Source organism: Oryctolagus cuniculus, chromosome 6 (assembly GCF_964237555.1).
Source record: "Oryctolagus cuniculus chromosome 6, mOryCun1.1, whole genome shotgun sequence".
In the NCBI taxonomy this organism is placed as follows: domain Eukaryota; kingdom Metazoa; phylum Chordata; class Mammalia; order Lagomorpha; family Leporidae; genus Oryctolagus; species Oryctolagus cuniculus.
The window spans coordinates 6,492,663-6,513,045 of NC_091437.1; the positions used below are offsets into that span (position 1 = coordinate 6,492,663).

General features: G+C 47.1%; 1 protein-coding gene and 1 long non-coding RNA gene across 8 annotated transcripts in view; one reads left to right on the forward strand and one right to left on the reverse strand.

The window, feature by feature from the left end:
• The window catches only part of COMMD10 (COMM domain containing 10), a 206,857-nt gene extending 192,548 nt beyond the window's left edge, over positions 1-14,309 (forward strand). For all 7 annotated transcript variants that reach the window (XR_011389651.1, XR_011389650.1, XR_001793066.3 and 4 more), the window contains 2 exons: positions 12,463-12,522; positions 13,513-14,309. Coding sequence is in view for 3 of the 7 variants with exons in the window: in XM_070076021.1 (XP_069932122.1) it covers positions 12,463-12,522; positions 13,513-13,551 (99 nt within the window). In the remaining 4 variants the exon portion in view is untranslated. The remainder of the gene's footprint in view (positions 1-12,462; positions 12,523-13,512) is intronic.
• LOC138850123 (uncharacterized) lies at positions 1,435-17,656 on the reverse strand. Its single transcript, XR_011389652.1, has 3 exons — positions 17,519-17,656; positions 15,809-15,870; positions 1,435-1,553 (listed from the first exon to the last, which is right to left on the reverse strand). It is a non-coding gene; the product is annotated as an uncharacterized lncRNA (long non-coding RNA).
• Between the last annotated feature and the right edge of the window lie 2,727 nt (positions 17,657-20,383).

Consider the following 20,383-nt stretch of genomic DNA (forward strand, 5'->3'; position numbering starts at 1 on the left):
CACACCGGGTGCTAGTCCCGGTCAGGGCGCTGGATTCTGTCCCAGTTCCCCTCTTCCAGGCCAGCTCTCTGCTGTGGCCTGGGAAGGCAGTGGAGGATGGCCCAAGTGCTTGGGCCCTGCACCCCATGGGAGACCAGGAGAAGCACCTGGCTCCTGGCTTCGGATCAGCGCAGTGCGCTGGCTGCAGTGGCCATTGGAGGGTGAACCAATGGAAAAGGAAGACCTTTCTCTCTGTCTCTCTCTCTTACTGTCCACTCTGCCTGTCAAAAAAATAAAAATAAAAAAGAAAAGAAAGAAAAGAAAAGAAAAAGAACAGAAAAGAAAAAAGAAAAAGAGAGAGGCTTGGGCAAAAATTAAAAAAAAAAAAAAAAAACCTCTTGACAGTTGCTACCTTAAATTAATCCCATGCCTTATGAAATTAATATTGTATCTGCCTACTTTTGTGAATTTGGGTCCACAGGTGTTGGGGGTAAAATAGGTGTTTCCTGTTGTGCTGGAGTGAACAGTGGACTTGCAGCTGCCCAGTGTCTGGTGAGCCCAGTGCCCGTCGTCATGTGCAGCAGGTGCTGACCTTGCCCTTTAGGCTCTGCTGAAGCAGAACTCCCAGTTAGCTGGTACGAAGTGAAAATTGTGACTAAACTGTGAAATTGACACTCAGTTACGTGAAGACTGACGTGACAGCACAAGATAGAGAAAATTAAAGTAGCGTATGTTTTAATTACCTTTTCCTTACACTATGACTTATGTTAAGTTATTTAATTTAGGATGCCAAATACGTAGTAGCTCTGGAAGGAGTAAATGTGTCGTCCAAATATCTGTCTGTGAATTCAGTGAAGAAATTTTAGGAAGAAGGAGAAACTCAGACTTGGATGCTGAGCTCATAGTCTCTACACTACGCACTGGAAACCGCAGGATTTCTCTTTGATTTTTGAAGTTTACCCAGAATACCCCCGTTAGGATACTAGCACATGCCTGAAGAAGCTAAGTAATGTAGCTGTTCCAAATGGCAATAATGCAGCACCAAGTTAGAATGAATCACAATTTCCAGAAAAATACAGCATCGCCCATAGCATTTTTGCACAGAAAAGCTCTGTTTTATGCTGTCAGTGCTCTTCCTAACATAATTCCTCACTGTTTAAGAAGCTTCAAGTTATCAGATTCGAAGTCTCTTATCTTGCTGATTATATTTAGTAACCATAGTTAAATATTTCAGTACCAAAGCTGAAAATCATAGCGGCATAACAGCACACACATAACAAATTACAGATAATGAATATTAATGAATACTGTAGAAGGTTTGTGATCTGCATGCACATAGCACATTGTATTTTTTTATTTTATTTTATTATTTATTTTAAAGACAGAGTTACAGAGAGGTAGAGACAGAGAGAAAGGTCTTCCATGCGCTGGTTCACTCCCCAGATGGCCGCAACCGCCAGAGCTGCGCCGATCTGAAGCCAGGAGCCAGGAGCTTCTTCTGGGTCTCCCACACGGGTTCAGGGGCCCAAGGACTTGGGCCATCTTCTACTGCTTTCCCAGGCCATAGCAGAGAGCTGGATAGGAAGAGGAGCAGCCGTGACTAGAACCGGGGCCCATATGGGATGCCCGCGCTTCAGGCCAGGGCATTAACCTGCTGTGCCACAGCACTGGCCCCAGCTCATTGTATTTTTTTTTTTTTTTTTGACAGGCGGAGTGGACAGTGAGAGAGAGACAGAGAGAAAGGTCTTCCTTTGCTGTTGGTTCACCCTCCGATGGCCGCCGTGGCTGGCGTGCTGCGGCCGGCGCACCGCGCTGATCCGATGGCAGGAGCCAGGAGCTTCTCCTGGTCTCCCATGGAGTGCAGGGCCCAAGCACTTGGGCCATCCTCCACTGCACTCCCGGGCCACAGCAGAGAGCTGGCCTGGAAGAGGGGCAACCGGGACAGAATCCAGCGCCCTGACCGGGACTAGAACTCGGTGTGCCGTCACCGCAGGCGGAGGATTAGCCCAGTGAGCTGCGGCACCGGCCAGCTCATTGTATTTTTAAGAGGATATGGTGATGGTGTGATTGCTAAACATATCGCTTTGTCTTCAAAGGAACAAAGTAGTAATTTAGCCACAATAAAAGGGGCATATAGTTAACAAGTCAGATATCCTCAGACTTGTAGTATCTATTATATATACCCAGTATAATATATATGTGATTAAAGATTTAATGAAAATATTAATTTTATGCATTTTCTTATGTAATTTTTATACCGAATGCAAAGACTTGTGATCAAAATGATTTGTTGTCATGTTAACAACCAAAACTATTGTATTTTTAGACAATCTATTTATTTATTTAAAGATCTGTTTACTTATTTGAAAAGTAGATTACAAAGAGGGAGAGGCAGAGGCAGAAAAAAGGAAACCTTCCATCCACTGGTTCGCTCCCTACATGATCACCAAGGCCACTCCTGGGCCAGACTGAAGCCAGGAGTGAGGAGCTTCATCTGGGTCTCCCACAAGAGTGCAGGGACCCTAGGACTTGGGGCCATCCTCTGCTACTTTCCCAGGAGCATTAGCAGGGAACTGGACCAGAAGTGGAGCAGCTAGGACTAGAACCGGCGCCCATGTTGGATGCCAGTGGCTCTACATCACAGCACCAGCCCAAGCAATCTATTTATAGAACTCCAAATCTTGAGGAGGGAGCTTTTGTGCCTGACAAGCCATTTTTCACGATAACAAGGAAATCAAGTCATAGAGTTTACTTATTTACTACCCAAATTCCCACAATAGCCAGGACTGGACCAGCTCAGTGTCAGGAGCCGGTTATTCCATCTGGGTTTTCTATGATGGTTGCAGGGACTCAGGCCTTTGGGACTTCATCTACTGCCTTCGCAGGCACGGTAGAGAGAACTGAATCAGAAATGGAGTAACGAGGACTCAGACTGGCACTCTTGGATTCGGGGATTCCAGTCTGTGGCTTAACTTGCTGTACCACAGGGCCTGCCCTACGCTTGCTTTTGTGAAATTTCACGGTGGTTAGTATTTTATTGTTTGGTTTTTAGTGTTACCAAATCAGAGATTTGATTGTTGCTTTTTCAGAACGTTTTTGAGAAACTAAACTTTAGTTTCCCATTATGCCTTGTATTACTTACAACAGCTTGGTACCCAGTCAGCTGTAATTGCCAAAATATCTGCATAGGTTTTGTTTAGTTCTGTGTGCATGATTGCAGGAAGTGACGTGCAGCGGGTGGGTGTAGTCTTGCGTCGCCTCAGCGGTGTGGAGGAGGGAGCAGTGGCTGAGGGCACTTCTGCACACCTCTGTGAGCCCTTCGCCTTTGCGGGCACCCATTGCCTCCTGCCTTTGGGTCCTCATCAGCGCTTGCTCAGGGGGTTGAGCTGCACTGCTGCTCAGGCTCTTTCTTGCTGCTGTTTTGTGGTTGGAGCGACCTCAGTTCACTAGTTTAATGAGCACGAATAGGGGCCGGCGCTGTGGCGTAATGGGTAAAGCCTCCACCTGCAGTGCAGGCATCCTATTTGGGCGCCGGTTCAAGTCCTGGCTGCTCCACTTCCAATCCAGCTCTCTGCTATGGCCTGGGAAAGCAGTAGAAGATGACCCAAGTCCTTGGACCCCTATACCCATGTGGGAGACCAGGAAGAAGCTCCTGGCTCCTGGCTTCAGATCAGTGCAGCTCTGGCTGTCACAGCCAATTGGGGAGTGAACCAGAAGATGGAAGACCTCTCTCTCTCTGCCTCTCCTTCTCTCCCTGTGTAACTCTGACTTTCAAATAAATAAATAAATATTTTTTAAAAAATTAGCATGAATGGGTGTACCTCTCAACATCCTTGAGCTATAAATTTCCGAAGCGTCTTGGGATATAATGTGGTCAGGCCGCCTGACAGAAAAGTGGGAATGGGTTCCTCCTCTCTGCTTAGGATGCTCCTGCTTGCACTGTCCCAATCTGCCCCCTCTGAGTGAGAGCTGGTTTAGGCCTGTTGCTTCTTTGGTTGTCAGGACTGATGTGGGACTGACGGGAACTGAAGAGAAGAGAATCTCTTCTGCATCGTCCTCTGTGCGTGGTTGTCAAGGGCACCTGCCAGCCTGCAGACGGACCTTGCTTTGGTAGAGAGTGCAAAATTCGTCCCTCAGCCTGTTCACCTTCGTGTCGTGAGCACCCTGCACAGTGCCTGTTTATTGAACGTCTGAATAATGGGAGAAGCCAAAGTGGGTAACAATAAGGGTAGAGTTTCTTGGTTTATTCAGTCTGTGGTAGGAGGTGAAATTGTATCCCTAGTTTTTTGAACAATAACAACTCAGTAAGGATAGCCAACAACCAAAAATAGAGATCCTGAAATATATTTGCAATTATTTGCAATTATCTGCAACTGTATGTAGTGATAGAGGATATAAGCATGTTTATTCACTAAGTGGTGTCTGAGGTTTTTTGTTTTATAGACCCAATCAACTTGAAATTTTATCTAGATTTTATCTCTGCCTTTCAGTCTTTTATTGTTAGTTTTTATTTATTTATTTTCATTTCTGTTTGAAAGGTAGAGACACAGAGAGGGAGAGATAGACCAAGACTTTCGTTTGCTGGCTCAGTCCCCAGATGCCTACATTAGCCGAGTCTAGGGCAGCCCACAGCCAGGGGCCCAGAACTCAGTCTGGGCCTCCCGCTCAGTGACAGGGACCCGACCACTTGTTCCATCACCTGCTGCCTCCCAGGGTGCGTATTAACAGAAAGCCGGAGTCTGGAGTGGAACTGCCACTCAAACCCAGGTGCTCTGGTATGGGATGCAGGCGTCCCAAGCTGTGCCTTAACCACTACACCACCCGCCCACGTTTCTTCTTTTCGTTTCTGCAACTGTCTTTAGGAACCGAGGGAAGTATCTTTAGGTAAATTAGTAGAACATCTTTTACTGGAATCTCCTACCTCCTGATTTTCTAGATGAAAGGATAATTGTATCATTTCCGTTTTTGATAGCCAATTTCAGTTTAAAAGCTAAGCCATGTGTGTTTGGTGTGATTCGTAACTAGTATATATTTGGATTGTTTAGAGGGTATTTCTGCTTAGATAATTTGTGATGGGGTTAATGCCTTTCTCTTGAAAAGCGTGTGTGTGTGCTCCCAGTTCCTAACTAATGGGAGAGCAGAGGATATTTTTAGTGTCAGCTTTCATCAAGACAGACCTTTTCTGAAGACCTTGCGAAATTCTATTTCCGTGGGAATTTGCTAATGGATGTGCAACATTATCTAGGTGCTCAGATAGGATTACAAATTAAAAATAAAATGGATGGATGAGCAAATACATCTTTGTTCTCTTTGAGGAAATTCACAGAGTGTTAATCTTTGAACTTTCATTTTCACTTTGCGGTGTTTTCAGATAGGGACAGAACGTCTAAGATTGGTATTAATGTATGAGATGAGTTTAGACAACGTAAGTAATGAATTTCCTAAATGGGTTCTTAGTTGTAATCTTAGATGTATAAGACAGAAGACAGTGAGTTTTCCAGTCCATGTGTGTTTAGTTACCAGTATTAGTGACTTCAGTGGGTTTTACAGGAAAATGGGAGGTAGGTTGCATATTTTTAAATACGCCACCGAGTTTTATTGCCGGTACTGACTTACGGATTCATGCAGTAAGTGTCTGCTGTACATTCTAGAGTAGATTGAAAATATGTGTGGACTTTTCAACGTTGGTTGAATACCTGCCTGTCCTGAGTATTGAAGTGCCTTACAGGTTGGCCCAGCCCACTTCTTTTGTCCATACACAGTACAATCTTTATTTTTTTAAGATTTACTTATTATTTGAAAAGCAAAGTGATCAAGTTGGGAGGGCTGGGCCAGGCTGAAACCAGGAGCCTAGAACTCCATCCTGGGCTCCCATGTGGGTGGTAGGGGCCCACGTGTTTGTTTGGGAGCGTTAGCAGGGAGCTGCGTTGGAAGCAGAGCAGTCGGGACTGGGACAGGTGCGCTGATGCAGGATGCTGGCGTCACAAACGGCCATAGTTCCAGCCCCACGGAACGCTCTTTTCTGGGCAGTCCCATCTCTGCATCTGCAGTGACTCCCAGAGGCGGCTAGGATTCCAGACTTCCTTCTTGCCTTGTGGGGAAATCCCGCAGCTCCGTCTAGCTCATTGTGTCTCAAACTGTGCTTTGATCCCCGCCTTTCCTGGCCGCGGCCTTGGTGCTTCTCGTCTCGGGTCTCGGTTCAGCTGCGTTGCCAGAAACGTGAGTCTTGATTCCTTCATTCCTTCACCACCTGCTGCCCCAACTCAGCTCCATCTCCAGGTGCTGCCTCTCAGCCTCTGAACCTCGACTCAGACTGCTTCAGTTCTCTCTGCCTGCTGCGGGCACATCAGATCACTAGCTCCTGCCCGGACTCGTGCAGCAGGCTTCCGACTGCTCTCTCCACACGCAGTCTGGCCAGTTCCGTGCGTTTCCAAATAAAAGCCAAAGCAAGTTAATCTGTATATACTTTTATCATTCCTTTACCTAAAACTCTCTGGTGACTTTGCATTGCTCTGGGAACAAAGGGTTGTCTCTCCAGTTGGTGATGGGGCCTTTTTTATCTTGCTGGGGCTGCAGAGTACCCCAGCCTGGGTAGCCTAGAGAAGAGAGTTACTTCCTTGCAGTTGTGAGGGCGAGGAGTCCACGGTCAAGGCATGGGCAGTGTTGGTTTCTTCTCTAAGTCTGCTGAGACTGGTCATGGTCATGGTCATGGCCATCTTCTGGTGTCTTCCCATGGTCTTTCTGTCTATTCTACCATGTCCTCATCTGCTCTGAAAGGATTGCACTCATATTGGAGACTTCATTTAAAAAAAAAAAAAAGATTTATTTATTTATTTGAAAGTCAAAGTTACAGAGAGAAAGATGTCTTCCATCCGTTGGTTCACTCCCTAGTTGGCCATAACAGTCGTAGCTGTGCCAATCCGAAGCCAGGAGCTTCCTCCGGGTCTCCCATGCAGTGCAGGGGCCCAAGGACTTGGCTGCCTTCCACTGCTTTCCCAGACCATTAGCATGGAAGGTGAATCAGAAGTAGAACAGCTGGGACTTGAACCAGTGCCCATGTGGGATGCCAGCCCTGCAGGCGGCAGCTTTACCTGCTGTGCCACAGTGCCGCCCCCAAGGAGGCCTCATTTTATCCTCATTACCTCAAGTCCCTGTCTTCAAATTCAGTTACATTCGGAGATGGTGGGGGTTAGGGCTTGACACATGAGTTTTGGGGAAGCACATTCAGCCTGTAGTAGAGCCTACACAGGTGGCTGATGGGGGAGGAAGCGACATCTCTGTGAGCTCCGGGATCGTGCCCCCTCTGCCATTTCTGCGTGAACTCCTAACAGTTAGCGATTCCACAGACTCCCTGATGCAGCTGTCGGGGAGGTGCCGCCTCTCAGGAGTGTGGTCAGGGGGCAGCTTTCTGCCTTGTTCCTTTCCTGTCAGCTTTCTTCTCCACACCCCCTTCTACTGGGGTCTTCTCCTTGTCCATCAAAAACATCAAGGGGCCGGCCCCGTGGCTCACTTGGTTAATCCTCCACCTGTGGCGCTGGTATCCCATATGGGCACTGGGTTCTATTCCCGGTTACTCCTCTTCCAGGCCAGCTCTCTGCTGTGGCCCGGGAGTGCAGTGGAGGATGGCCCAAGTGCTTGGGCCCTGCACCCCATGGGAGACCAGGAGGAAGCACCTGGCTCCTGGTGTCGGATCGGCACAGTGCCAGCCGTAGCAGCCATTTGAGGGGTGAACCAATGAAAGGAAGACCGTTCTCTCTGTCTCTATCTCTCACTGTCTAACTCTATCTGTCAAATAAAATTTTAAAAAAATTTAAAAAGACATCAAGCTCTTTCCTTCCTCTCTCATCCTCTTCTTCCCTTGCCTCCCCTGTGCACCCCACTTACCTGTCAGAGTTCTCCAAGTCATAGTTTAATACATTCTCCTGCTTTGTATTTTGCCCACCCATTGCATTTAAGAGCGTTTTAATTACATTCTGACAGCTTATTTCCCTACTTGCACTCTGGACTCCACACTCTGAATGCCACGAAGGCAGGACCACCGTATCTCAGAACCCTGACGAAGTGCCTGGCCCAAAATAAGGGCTCTGAAAGCTTTTGTGAGTCAGTGAGTGGCTGAATGAGCAGGTGAAGCTGCAGGTGAGTGCTCGGTGTGTGGGCCTTGTAGTAGAAGAGTCCGCATGGCTCTGACAGGGCACCCGTGTCACAGACATGTGGCCTCTCCCGGAGTGCTTGCTCCTTGCTGTGTTCCAGTTTTGCCTCGTTGCTGCTGCTGCACTGTTTTTTTTTTTTTTTTTCAGTGTTTTTCTTGTTGTAGCAAAATATACACAGCATAAAATTCACTGTTTTAACCCTTTTAAAGTTATAGTTGGGTGCCATTAATTACATTCACAATGTTGTGTTTCCATCACCACTGTTTCCAGAACTTTGCATCATTCCAAGAAATTTCTGTACTGAACTCCGTAATTCTGTACTAATTAAGTGGTAACTCCTCATCGCCCTCCTCCTCTCCCTGGTGATACCTGCTGTACTTTGTGCCTCTGTGGACTTGGCCTTGCAAGATACCAAGATGCATCCAAGTGGAGTCATAACAATGTTTGTCCTTTTATGTCTGGCTGATTTCACTCAGCATAATGTTTTCAGGATTCGTCTGTATTATAACATGTATCATACCTGCTTCCATTTTATGGGTGAATAATATTAGATTGTGTATATGCACCACATTTTGTTTATCCATTCATCTGTTGATAGCCACTTGGGCTGTTTCCAGCTCTTGGCTATTGTGAGTAATACTGCTATAAACATTCGTGCAGGACCTATTCAAGTCTCTGTTTTCAGTTCTTTTGAGCACATACATACCTAGGAGTGGAACTGCTGAGTTGAGTAGTTATGTCTCAGTTCTCAGGAGCTGCCAGGTGGTTTTCCGGGGCAGCTCTACCCTTTTTCATCCCCACTTGGAGTGTGCAAGGGTTCCATTTTCTCTACATCCTTGCCAGCACTCGTGTGTTTTCTATCGTTTTTCTTCCCTTCCCAGAAAGTGTGAAGTGCTGCTTATTGTGTGTGTGTATGTTTTTTTAAGATTTATTTTATTTATTTCAAAGATAGAGTTATTTATTTGAAAGATAGAGAGAGGTAGAGAGAGAGAGAGAGAGGTCTTCTATCCGCTGGTTCACTCCCCAAATGGCTGCAACTGCAGGAACTGAGCCTATCTGAAGCCAGGAGCCAGGAGCTTCTTCCGGGTCTCGCATGTGGGTGCAGGGGCCCAAGGACTTGGGCCATCCTCTGTTGCTTTCCCAGGCCACAGCAGAGAGCTGGATCGGAAGTGGAGCAGCCAGGACTCCAACCGGCACCCAAATGGGATGCTGATGTTGCAGGCCAGTGCTTCTAAGCTGGTGTGCCGCAGCGCCGGCGCCTAACTGTGGTCTTGGTTTGCATTTCCCTAATGACTGCTGATGTTGAACATATCTTCATTTGCTAATTTGCAATTGGAGTATCTCCATTGAATCAAGGTCTTTTGTTAGCCTGTTTTAAATTAGATCATTTGTCCTTTTGTTGTTGAATTATAGCTCTTTATATATTTTAGGAATATTTTTTCTTTTGACAGGCAGAGTGGACAGTGAGAGAGAGACAGAGAGAAAGGTCTTCCTTTGCCGTTGGCTCACCCTCCAATGGCCGGTGTGTTGCAGCCGGCGTACCGCGCTGATCCGATGGCAGGAGCCAGGTGCTTCTCCTGGTCTCCCATGGGGTGCAGGGCCCAAGCACTTGGGCCATCCTCCACTGCACTCCCGGGCCACAGCAGAGAGCTGGCCTGGAAGAGGGGCAACCGGGACAGAATGCGGCGCCCCAACCAGGACTAGAACCCGGTGTGCCGGTGCTGCAAGGCGGAGGATTAGCCTAGTGAGCCATGGTGCCAGCCAGGAATATGTTCTTAACAGTTACATGCTTTGTAATTCTGTTCTCCTGTTCTGTGGATTGTGTTCTCATTCCCTCACCACTTTTAAATCTTCATTCAGATGTCACCATCGCCATGAGCGATATCAGGATATCAGTCAGAAGTTCTCTGTCTGGCAGGTGCAGGATAATGCTGGCTCCTAGAGTGATTTGGGAAGTGTTCCCTCTTCAGCTTTTTCAAAGAATCCGGAGAACTGGTGTTGCTGTGTTTTGCATGTTTTGCAGGTTTCTCCAGTGAAGCACCTGGTGCTGGGAGGTTTTCAGTTACTGACTTAGTCTCCCTCCTCATTGCTTGTCTTCTCAGATTTTCTGCTTCTTCAGGATTTAGTCTTGGTAGTTTGTACGTTTCTAGGAACTGACTTGTTGATTCTGGCTTATCCAGTTTGTTGACATAATGATTGTTCATAGTATTTTCTTTTAATGTTTTTCCCCTCTGTGGTATTAGTTCTAATGTTCCTCCTTCATTTCTGATAATAGGTGCCTGAGTTTCCTTTCCTTTTTTTCCTAGATAATATAGCTAAGAGCTTGTCAATTTTGTTAATCTTTTCAAAAAACCAATTCTTATAAAAAGGTTTGTTTTACTTGAGGCAGAGTTACAGACAAGAGAGAGGGAGAAACAGAGAGAAAGGTCTTCCATCCTCCCCAAATGGCTGCAACAGTTGGAGCTGGGCAGATCCAAAGCCAGGAGTCAGGAGCTTCTTCCCAGCTTCCCGGCATGGTACAGAGGCCCCACGTGCTTGGGGTCCAAGTGCCATCTTTCACTGCTTTCCCAGGCCATCAGCAGGAGGCCAGATTGGAAGTGGAGCAGCTGGGGCTCAAACTGGTGCACATATGGGATGCCAGTGCTGCAGATAGATGCTTAACCTACCCTACCACAGTGCCAGCCCCCAAAAAACCGGTTCTTAAGTTCTTTGATTTTTCCTCTGTTGTTTCTCTATTCTCTGCTTCAGTTATCTTTGTTCTGATGATTACTGTCCACCTCCTCTCCTCATTTTGGACTTTGTGAGGAAAGGAGGAGCTATGGCTTCCTACTCTATCAACTTGCTAATGTCACCTTAGCTGTTAATTTTGGAAGAATCAGGCCGTCAGAGTTGTATTCCTTCTCTTCTGAGCGATAACAAAGCAAAGTGGAGGAAACAGAAACCTGTGTTGGCTGCTACATGTAGGGAAGTGCAGCACGTGAATCATTTTTATACTGATGGAAGCTTTGTTTCTTACCCACGTTTTATTGTGCGGATGAGAGTAACGAGCCTGTCTTGATCTTCTCAGAGCTTATGGGTGAACTTGGGCCTTGATCCCTTTGAACCGCCGGCAGGACAGCACTGCCAGTTGACGCTGATTAAACCACAGGGCTTTAATGGTCGGTGCTGGTTAGCCAACTAATCTTTCTAATTCAGCTTTAAAACTGCATAATTTTGTAGCATGCCCACAGGATGAGGTGCTACATCAGATGCACTTAGATGAGTATGTGGGAGAGAACAAGGACGTGCAGCATTGTCCTGCCTGCCTGCCTGCCTGGGCTTAGTGAGGAGGGGCATGGTTAGAAATGTCAGCTTTGCCCATGGACATGGACGTCATTGAAACAGATAAAACCAGAAGTGAACATAGGAACTGAGAGCTAGAGCTGATAGTGTGCTGGAAATGACCACGACAAGGAAGTACCCGAATCAGCGCCTGTTTACAGCCATTCTCTGCTTCTGTCCGTGGTGTCCACTGTGAGTCGTGTGAGCACAGCTGTGGGACAGAGCGGGTAGCACATTCGTGGCATTCTCTCCTCATTAACGTCTACTTCTGCGGAGAGACCTGGGATAAAATGAACACTGTTGGTAATCTTTAGCAAAGAGGTTAGATTGTTTCATCGGTTTATAGAGCCAACTACAAGCACGAGGAGCTGAGTTCAGCTGGCTCTGGTTTGCTGTCACCGCCCCGTTGTACCCATCCTATGCTACTTGGCGCCCACAGCACCGTCACGGTGTCCCAAACACCTGTGAGCTGAGAGGGGACAGTGGGAAAGCCTTGGCTTCGAGCTGCTGTTTCCAGGCCCGTTGTGAACTTTTGCTGTCTGTGCAGTGGAGATGGTGGCAGTGTCCGTGAGACGCCAGCCGGGAGAGGAGTGCTCGGGCTCAGGAGCCGGCCGGTGGGGCGCCGAGTCAGGCGTGCTGCCTTCGGGGCTGTGTAGTGGTGTTTACTGCACGTCAGGTGGACGGCTGAGAGAGAGGAAACATGGCCTCATGCTTTATCTCTGCCTTGAAAAGGTAGATAATGAAATTGTTAGCTTGCTGGCGTGTGTGTCGTGAGTCTTTGTGGAGTCGGGCTGGGGAACAGGTCCCTGCAGGGCTGCAGGCTTTGCTGAAGTGGAGCTTGAGTGCGTGTGTTTGTGACTTCAGAGCTGAGAGGTGGAGCAGGGCAGGGGAGTGATTTTTTAAAACCTCTCCGGGAATAATGTTGTGACACGTTCTGTGCCTCGCTGGACAGAAAGTGTGGTGAAATTTATATACAGCTAAATTCTTTTTTCTTCATTGTTTTCCATTACAGAGCCTAGAGAAAGTTCTTGTGGAATTCAGTCACGAAGAGCTGTTTGAGTTCTACAACAAGGTAGAGGCTTTTAAAATAATTGTCTGATATGTGGAGGTTTTGTAATGTTTCCTTTCTTTCTGGAGTTCTTATTTTTAAATGCCCCATGATGGAGCTGAGCCCTTTAAGGTCTCCCGTAAATACGTCGTGTCCCCAGCAGGAAGCGTAGCCGACAGGAAGAGAACCTGAAGATGGAAATGGCTTCAACGAAAGCAGTAGAACTGCTGACTGATGCGAAGCGCTGAGCCGTCACTGGGTGACCCAGCCGCAGGCATGGTTAGCATGCAGGTCAGCGGAAGCACGCGAGCTTCTGGGTCCGGGCTGAAAGGGAGCAGGGAGAGGAGGACGCCAGGCTTTGACAGAGAGAGAGAGAGAGACAGAGAGAGAGAGACAAAGAGAAATAGATATAGATATAGAGATAGAGACAGAGAGAAATATAGAGATAGAGACAGAGAGAGATATAGAGATAGAGACAGAGAGAGACAGAGAGAGAGACAGAGAGAGATAGAGACAGAGAGAGAGAGACAGAGACAGAAACAGACAGAGATAGAGAGACAGACAGAGATAGAGATAGAGACAGAGAGAGCGACACAGAGACAGAGAGAGAGAGACAGAAACAGAGATACAGGTAGAGATGATGTGGATACAGATATGTACACACATCCATATAACTCAAAAGTAGGTATTCAAACATGCATTTGTCTTTGACTATATGTATATTTTTAAATAGTGATTCCATAATCGCTCCACACCCCAACTTTAAAATCTTAGCAGGTAGTGGTAGTTGTAAAGGAGACCTTCTTCACAAAAGTAAAGCCTTACATTGGAAGCGAAGCGTGAGTTCTGGTACCCACGAAAGGCAGCCATCCTTCTGCCTCTGTGAGTGAGCTGGACACGCATTGTTACCAGAGCCATTCTTCCCCGTTTGTCTGTGTGTTTCCACACAGCACTCACAGAGTTTTCTGCTCCCACCAACTTGCTTTTTATTTTTATTTTTGTCTTTGTAAATAGCTGGAGACCATACAAGCACAGCTGGATTCCCTTATGTGACGTTTCTGACGCCTGCTTTCTCCATCGCACGCCTGCCCCTCGTTATTTCACGTTGAAACTGGATTGCCAGGTTCTGCCTTCTGGAGGATCCAGCAGCCTTCCTTTTGCAGTTTTATCGCTGCTGAGACAGACAGCCGTCCAGGGAGAGCGCGGGGAGGAGCACGGGGCTCTCACATGCGTTCTGAGCCAGCAACCGTTGTTAGGAACACCTTGGCTTTAATTAAGCAGACATGAATATCATATTGGTTGTTGCTTTGCTCTTGTTGCTTTATTGCTGGCCTGTTTATTTTTTACGTACCTGCTGACACCTTGATGTGTCAAGGAGATCCGGGGATACAGAGTGCACCCCAGCAGGCAGAGCTACAGTGTTATAGGAATGCAACTCAGAAAGCGGACACCTGAGTCAGTCCAGCGTGCCGTCCTCCCTTGCCTGTGATGAGTGCATTTTGCTTGAGAAATGACAAAGGAAGAAATTTATAATAGAACTGCTGGTATTACATCAGTCATTTCCAGTGTGTGTCTCCATTGTTTTAATTTTTTCCCTGAGTTTAATGATTTAATTGTAGCTCCGGTTTTGTGTGCTTTTCTCTGTCTGCAGATTCGTAATGATTCACTTAGTACTGTAGGAAACAGACTCAGATCCTGAATAAAAATAATTGTAATGAATGCTAAATGGACATCAATTTGGTTTCCTTTTATATTCTTTTTCTAGAAATATGCTAAATGATTTCAGTAAATAAAATTTTTATGTCAAAGAATTAGTTGAACTGAAGCCTACAATATTTTTATTTTATGTATTTTATAGCATGTGTTATACTCTGCATGTGTGAATGTGTGAGAATATTTTGAACAATTTGTGGGAAGTGGAATTAAAAGATGCTGCATATCTTCCATTAACATTCTGAGATACTTTCATATGTAAATATGAGCCTGATAGCCTGCAGAAAAAAAAAAAACAGCTGACCTTTGTATGAGTGAGATACTGACTTTGCAGCCTTTGTAGAGCGAGAGGATTCCAGCATGATTGTCTTCTCAGGAGTAAGGCTGGTTCAGTTTCTGGAATGTGCTGCTCTGAACAAACAAGGCCGTCGCAACTGAGGCACGTTTCTCCCATAACATTTCTGGGAAATGCAGCTCTAAATGTCTAAATGTTCAATATATGGAACCTAAACTCGTTTGTATGTGATTTTGAATGTTGTCGCTTGGGAGAATTGAGGGTTCAGAGTATTTCAATAACAAATGCTGAAGTTGGTCATAATTGGTGGATTCAGATTATTTATTTGAGAAGCAGAGAGCGAGGCAGAGAGTCGCACCTGCTGGCTTTCCCCCGAATGTCCCAGGTCAAAAGTGGGCCAGGAAGAAGCTGGGGGCTGGGAACGCCACTGAGTCCCCCGTGGACCGCAGGAACCTCGTTATCTGAGCCATCGCTTCTGCCTCTGAGAGTGTGCGTTAGCGGGAAGTGGATTCGGGAGCCGGTAGGAGAAGCCAGCATCCCCAGTAGCGTCTCAGCCTCTAGGCCACGTGCCCACCCCGACTGGCAGTTCTGGAAGTTCCTGAGTTCACATTCCCCTTGGTAGGGTGGCTGTGAGGCGTGCTCGCCGTGTGCGGGGATTTGTGTCTTCGTGTAGCATGTGGGATCTCTTCCTCTTTGTGGTGTTTCCAGTCCCCAGAGGTAACGACCAAGATCCCAGAGGCACTGGAGACGTCTTGGCAGACCTTTCAGATTCCCCCTCCTGCATGTGTAGATATGCCTCACACGAGTGCTAACTTTGTTGTGTCTTCCTGACTGTAGCCATGTAGACCAAGTGAATTCCCGTCTTAACTATCGGGGTTAAATGTGATGGTAGAAATGAAATTTTCTCAGAATACATTTATATTTGGATCTATACAAAAACTTCATAAGTAGTATTCTATTAACCTGGCTCAACAAAGATTGACTCATAGGGCATGTAAAAGGTCTTTTAACTCCTAAAATATATTTAGGTGAAGATAATTTTATTCCTTAAGCATTAACATTATTCTAATATACCAGTCAAAGAAAATGTGACATCTCCCTGGAAATAAGATGTGTGGAGAGGTTAGAGAGAGCTGGAGCTGGCTGTCCCCCAGCAGGTGAACACCATGCACTGTGTGATGGTGTGTTGGTCAGCGCCAGACCCAGGCCTCGCACTGTGCCCCAGAGGCTCTGTATTCATGGAGGAGGTGTGTTATGAAAAACTGCAGATTGCAAAACTTTCTCGAGGCAAAATCAACTTACCTTTTAATTCTATATTCCTCTGACTTTTCAAAATCCCTGCCTGTCTTCTGTGAGTGCTTGACCTGAGGATTGAACAGAAATGGAGTTGCTGACTAGAATGAGGATCCAGTTTATTATTTCATACATACTACAAAAATTTGTGATTCCTCTCCCATTACAAATATCGTGGTTACTTTTGAGTAGGAAATACAAAAAATCATAAAGAGCGAACCTGAAATTACAGAGTCCAGTTATCCAGGAGTGGCTGTCAGTGACATTTTGATAGGGTGTAGTGTAGTTTTCTTTCTTTTTTTTTTTTTTTTATTTGACAAGTAGAGTTATAGACAGAGTGAGAGACAGAGAGAAAGGTCTTCCTTCCGTTGCTTCACTCCCCAAATGGCTGCTACAGCCGGCACTGTGCCGATCTGAAGCCAGGAGCCAGGTGCTTCCTCCTGGTCTCCCATGCGGGTGCAGGGCCCAAGCACTTGGGCCATCCTCCACTGCCTTCCCTGGCCACAGCAGAGAGCTGGACTGGAAGAGGAGCAACCAGGACAGAATCCGGTACCTGAACCGGGACTAGAACCCGGTGCCCATATGGGATGCCGGCATTACAGGCAGAGGATTAACCAAGTGAGCCACGGCGCCAGCCCCCATTGTAGTTTTCTTTCTACCCACATATTATTCTCATTCATTTTTCTTTTCCAACAAATTGAGGGAGTGCTGTAAAAAGTTGATCTTTTGCTTTGTCTATATTACATTATAACATAAGTATTTTTCATATCCTTAAATATTGCACAAAACATCATTGTATGTATATTAAGTAATTCATCATTGAATAAGCTATATTTAGCTATCCAACTGTTGCTGGACATTTAAATTATTCCCAATTTTTAAATATAATGTGGAACTCACTGATTAATATTATGCATAGAGGATCATTATTTTATTAGTGTAGATTTCAGGAAATGGGATTACTGTATCAAAGCTGAAGGGTTTTTTATTTTTATCTTTAATAAAAATTTCATTATGAAAATCCTGGTTGCCCAATGTAAAATAATAAAAATAGAAAGTTACTGTAGTGCTCGCTTGAGCAACACATGTACTAAACTGGAATGGCCCAGAAACCGCTAGGATGGCCCTGGGCAGGGACCACTCTCAGATTCACAAAGTGTTCTGTCTTCTAAGATAGATGGGCGGTACTCATTCAGAGTTAGATGACAGTAGGGAGTTCTCGTGTTCTGTGGCACAGTAGAGTGACCACAGATAATGATAATGTATTGTACATTTCTCCAAAGACAGAACTAGAAAGGACTTTCGATGTTTGTACTGTAAAAGAACTGTTAGGTTTTGAGGAAGTAGATGTTTCTCTGACCGGGCGTTACACAAAGTATACATGTATCAAAACGTCACGGGTACCCATAAGTATGTCAGTGTTTATGTGTCAGTTAACAATCTTCGAAGTTTTTCTTAAAATTAAAAAAAATGCTTCATTTTGTCACATACTCCCTGGAAGTACCTACCTAATCAGTACACACATTTTGCTTTGTATCTTTTTGGACAGTACAAATGCACACAGCTTTGAGTACTTGATTATTTGCATGTATTTCAAGACCTCCCGCAGGTGTTGCTGAATGGTTTCCCCAGAGGATTGCACCACTCTGTGCGCCCGCCCGCGATGAGCGTTCGCCTTCCTGGACCCCGCCTCCTGCGGTGAGTTCACCCCCACCATACCTTTTCTCTGTCGTGAAGACCCAGGAGGGGAGTGGGTTGGAGATGGGAGCATCACTGATTAGGGGAGACGTATCGTGTTGATCATCCAGAAGGGCTGGAGAGGAGATCTCTTTACAAGTCAGTAGTGAGAGAAGCCGGGGCATGCTTTTTAGATGGAGGGCGTGTTTCCTCACAGGTGCTGGCTGCATGCTTGGGACCAGGAACTCTGTGTGGCAGGCATCTTGTTAACAGCAGGGGGCAAAGTAAACTCCGGCCTCTTGGGCTGTCCTGTGTTGGTCAGTAAACATAAGTATGTAATAAACTGACAAGTGGGGGACAAAGTGCAATTGGAATCCATTAAGAGAAAATTAAAGGTGGGACCAAACTTAGACTGGAGAATAGAAGAAGGCGTGTCTGTGGGTGAGACGTGAGCTGGGCCTTCTAGCACTGGTTGGAATGACGCTGCATCAGACCAGACCAGAGCAGAAGCACTACAGACAGCGACCAGCCCAGGCAACACCCCGGAGGCTGGGAGAGGGGAGAGCCCCATGGCCGCAGTGTAGTGACCCAGTGGGGTAGCGGAAGGGGCTGCAGCTGGAGAGGTCTCCTCGGAGACATCCTTTCACCCAGTCTCATCATTTCGGCCGCCAAAATATACAGTGAGTGTCTCCAGGGCACTCCGCTGTCCAGGCCCCCACCAGCCTTGCCTTGGACTCCCCCGCTGTCGAGGCCCCCACCAGCCTTGCCCTGGACTTCCCCGCTGTCCAGGCCCCCACCAGCCTTGCCTTGACTTCCCCGCTGTCCAGGCCCCCACCAGCCTTGCCCTGGACTTCCCCGCTGTCCAGGCCCCCACCAGCCTTGCCCTGGACATCCTGCTGTCCAGGCCCCCACCAGCCTTGCCCTGGACGTCCCTCTGTATCGTGAACATGTCTCCAGGGTGCCCCGCTGCTTCCACCAGCCTTCTCCCAGTGCAGTCTCATAGAGAACTACCGCAGCTCCCTGTTGAAAGCCCTTCAAAGCATCCCAGTACACATCAGATGAAATGTCACGCTCTGGCTCCCCGGACACTGTGAGAGCCATGTGCTCCCTCTGCCACTTCGCCTGTATGTGGTGAGCAAGTTACTTATATTGCTAAAGCTTATTCTCCTTGTCCTTGAAAGGAGAATAATAATGTAGATAGCAAAGGAGGGTCCTAAAGATAATTCATGTTAAACATGGAGCGTAATCCCTGACTCCAGGAATCAAATAACAAGTATTAGCTGTCATTTTCATAATTGCTAAGAAAATAGCAAGGCTTTCTGTTGAAATTACTCCAGGTGAGGTTTGAATTACAGCAAAACTTGCAGAAAGCTTGGTATGAACTTTTCACTTTGAATGTATATGAGTTTTAATAACAACTTCATCGTATAACCACTGGGTTCTAACACAATGCCAATCTAAATGTTTTTTATTAACAATTAGTTTTAATAATTTTTATTAACAAAATTAAGAAGTAGATATATTACAGTACTAGAATCAAAAAATACATTTTATTTATTTATTTGAAAGGCAGAGTTACACAGAGGCAGAGAGGGCTTCCATCCGCTGGTTCACTCTCCAAATGGCTGCAGTGACCAGAGCTGGCCCGATCCAAAGCCAGAACTCAGAAGCTTCTTCTGGGTCTCCCACGTGGGTGCAGGGGCCCAAGCGCCTGGGCCAGCCTCTTCTGCTTCCCCAGGCCACAGCAGAGAGCTGCATTGTAAATGGAGCAGCTAAGTCTTGAAGCGGAACCCATATGGGATGTCAGCACTGTGGGCAGTGACTTACCTGCTACCGCACAGTGCTGGCCCCAAAACACCTGCTTTACACAGGGTCCTTCTCGCTCTGAGGAATCTTTTCTCCGAGAAGTTTTGACTTCCTCTTGCTGTAAAGGATGCATTCTGCACTTTGCTCATTAAACCCGGGGTCAGCAGAGACAGCAGAGCCCACTACCCTCTGCAGGTGCAGCTCTATTAGGACACAGCTGCTTCGCTAGCAAACCCGCAGAGCCATAAAGGACTCTCCCTTCTTGGTTTTGAAGAAGCAAGCTTCAGAAACACGGGCCCTGTTGTGCAAGGGTGGTGAAGGGGACCCCATGGCGAGAAACTGCAGATTCCTCCAGGAGCTGAGGCCGGAGCCCTGCGGCCACAGGGGAGACCGTTCTGCCCAGTACCTGGACGAGCCCAGGAGCGTTACCCACCCAGGCTTCCAGACGAGAACAGGATTGTGGCCTCATGAGATCCTAGGCGAGCTACCCAACTAAGCAGTGCTAGACTCGTGACCCACAGTAATTGTGCTGTCCTGAGTGAGTGTGTGTGTGTGTGTGTTTTTTGACAGGCAGAGTGGACAGTGAGAGAGAGAGACAGAGAGAAAGGTCCTCCTTTGCCGTTGGTTCACCCTCCAATGGCCACCGCGGCTGGCGTGCTGCGGCCAGCGCACCGCGCTTTTCCAGAAGGCAGGAGCCAGGTGCTTCTCCTGGTCTCCCATGGGGTGCAGGGCCCAAGCACTTGGGCTATCCTCCACTGCACTCCCGGGCCACAGCAGAGAGCTGGCCTGGAAGAGGGGAAACCGGACAGAATCTGGCGCCCTGACCGGGACTAGAACCCGGTGTGCCAGCACCGTAAGGCGGAGGATTAGCCTAGTGAGCCGCGGCGCCGGCTGAATGTGTGTTGTTTTAAACCACTAGATTCATAGTCACGTGTCTGTTGCGATTGGAAACAAGCACAGCCGTGCCCGTCTGTGTGTGGTCCGTGGCCGCTCTGGAAGCACAGCAGTAGGGTTCAGTGGTTACAACACACACCTGACTCGCAAAGCCTGGCGCAGGTACCACCCGGCTCTGGACAGAAAGGGTGTGCAGAGCCCTGCTTT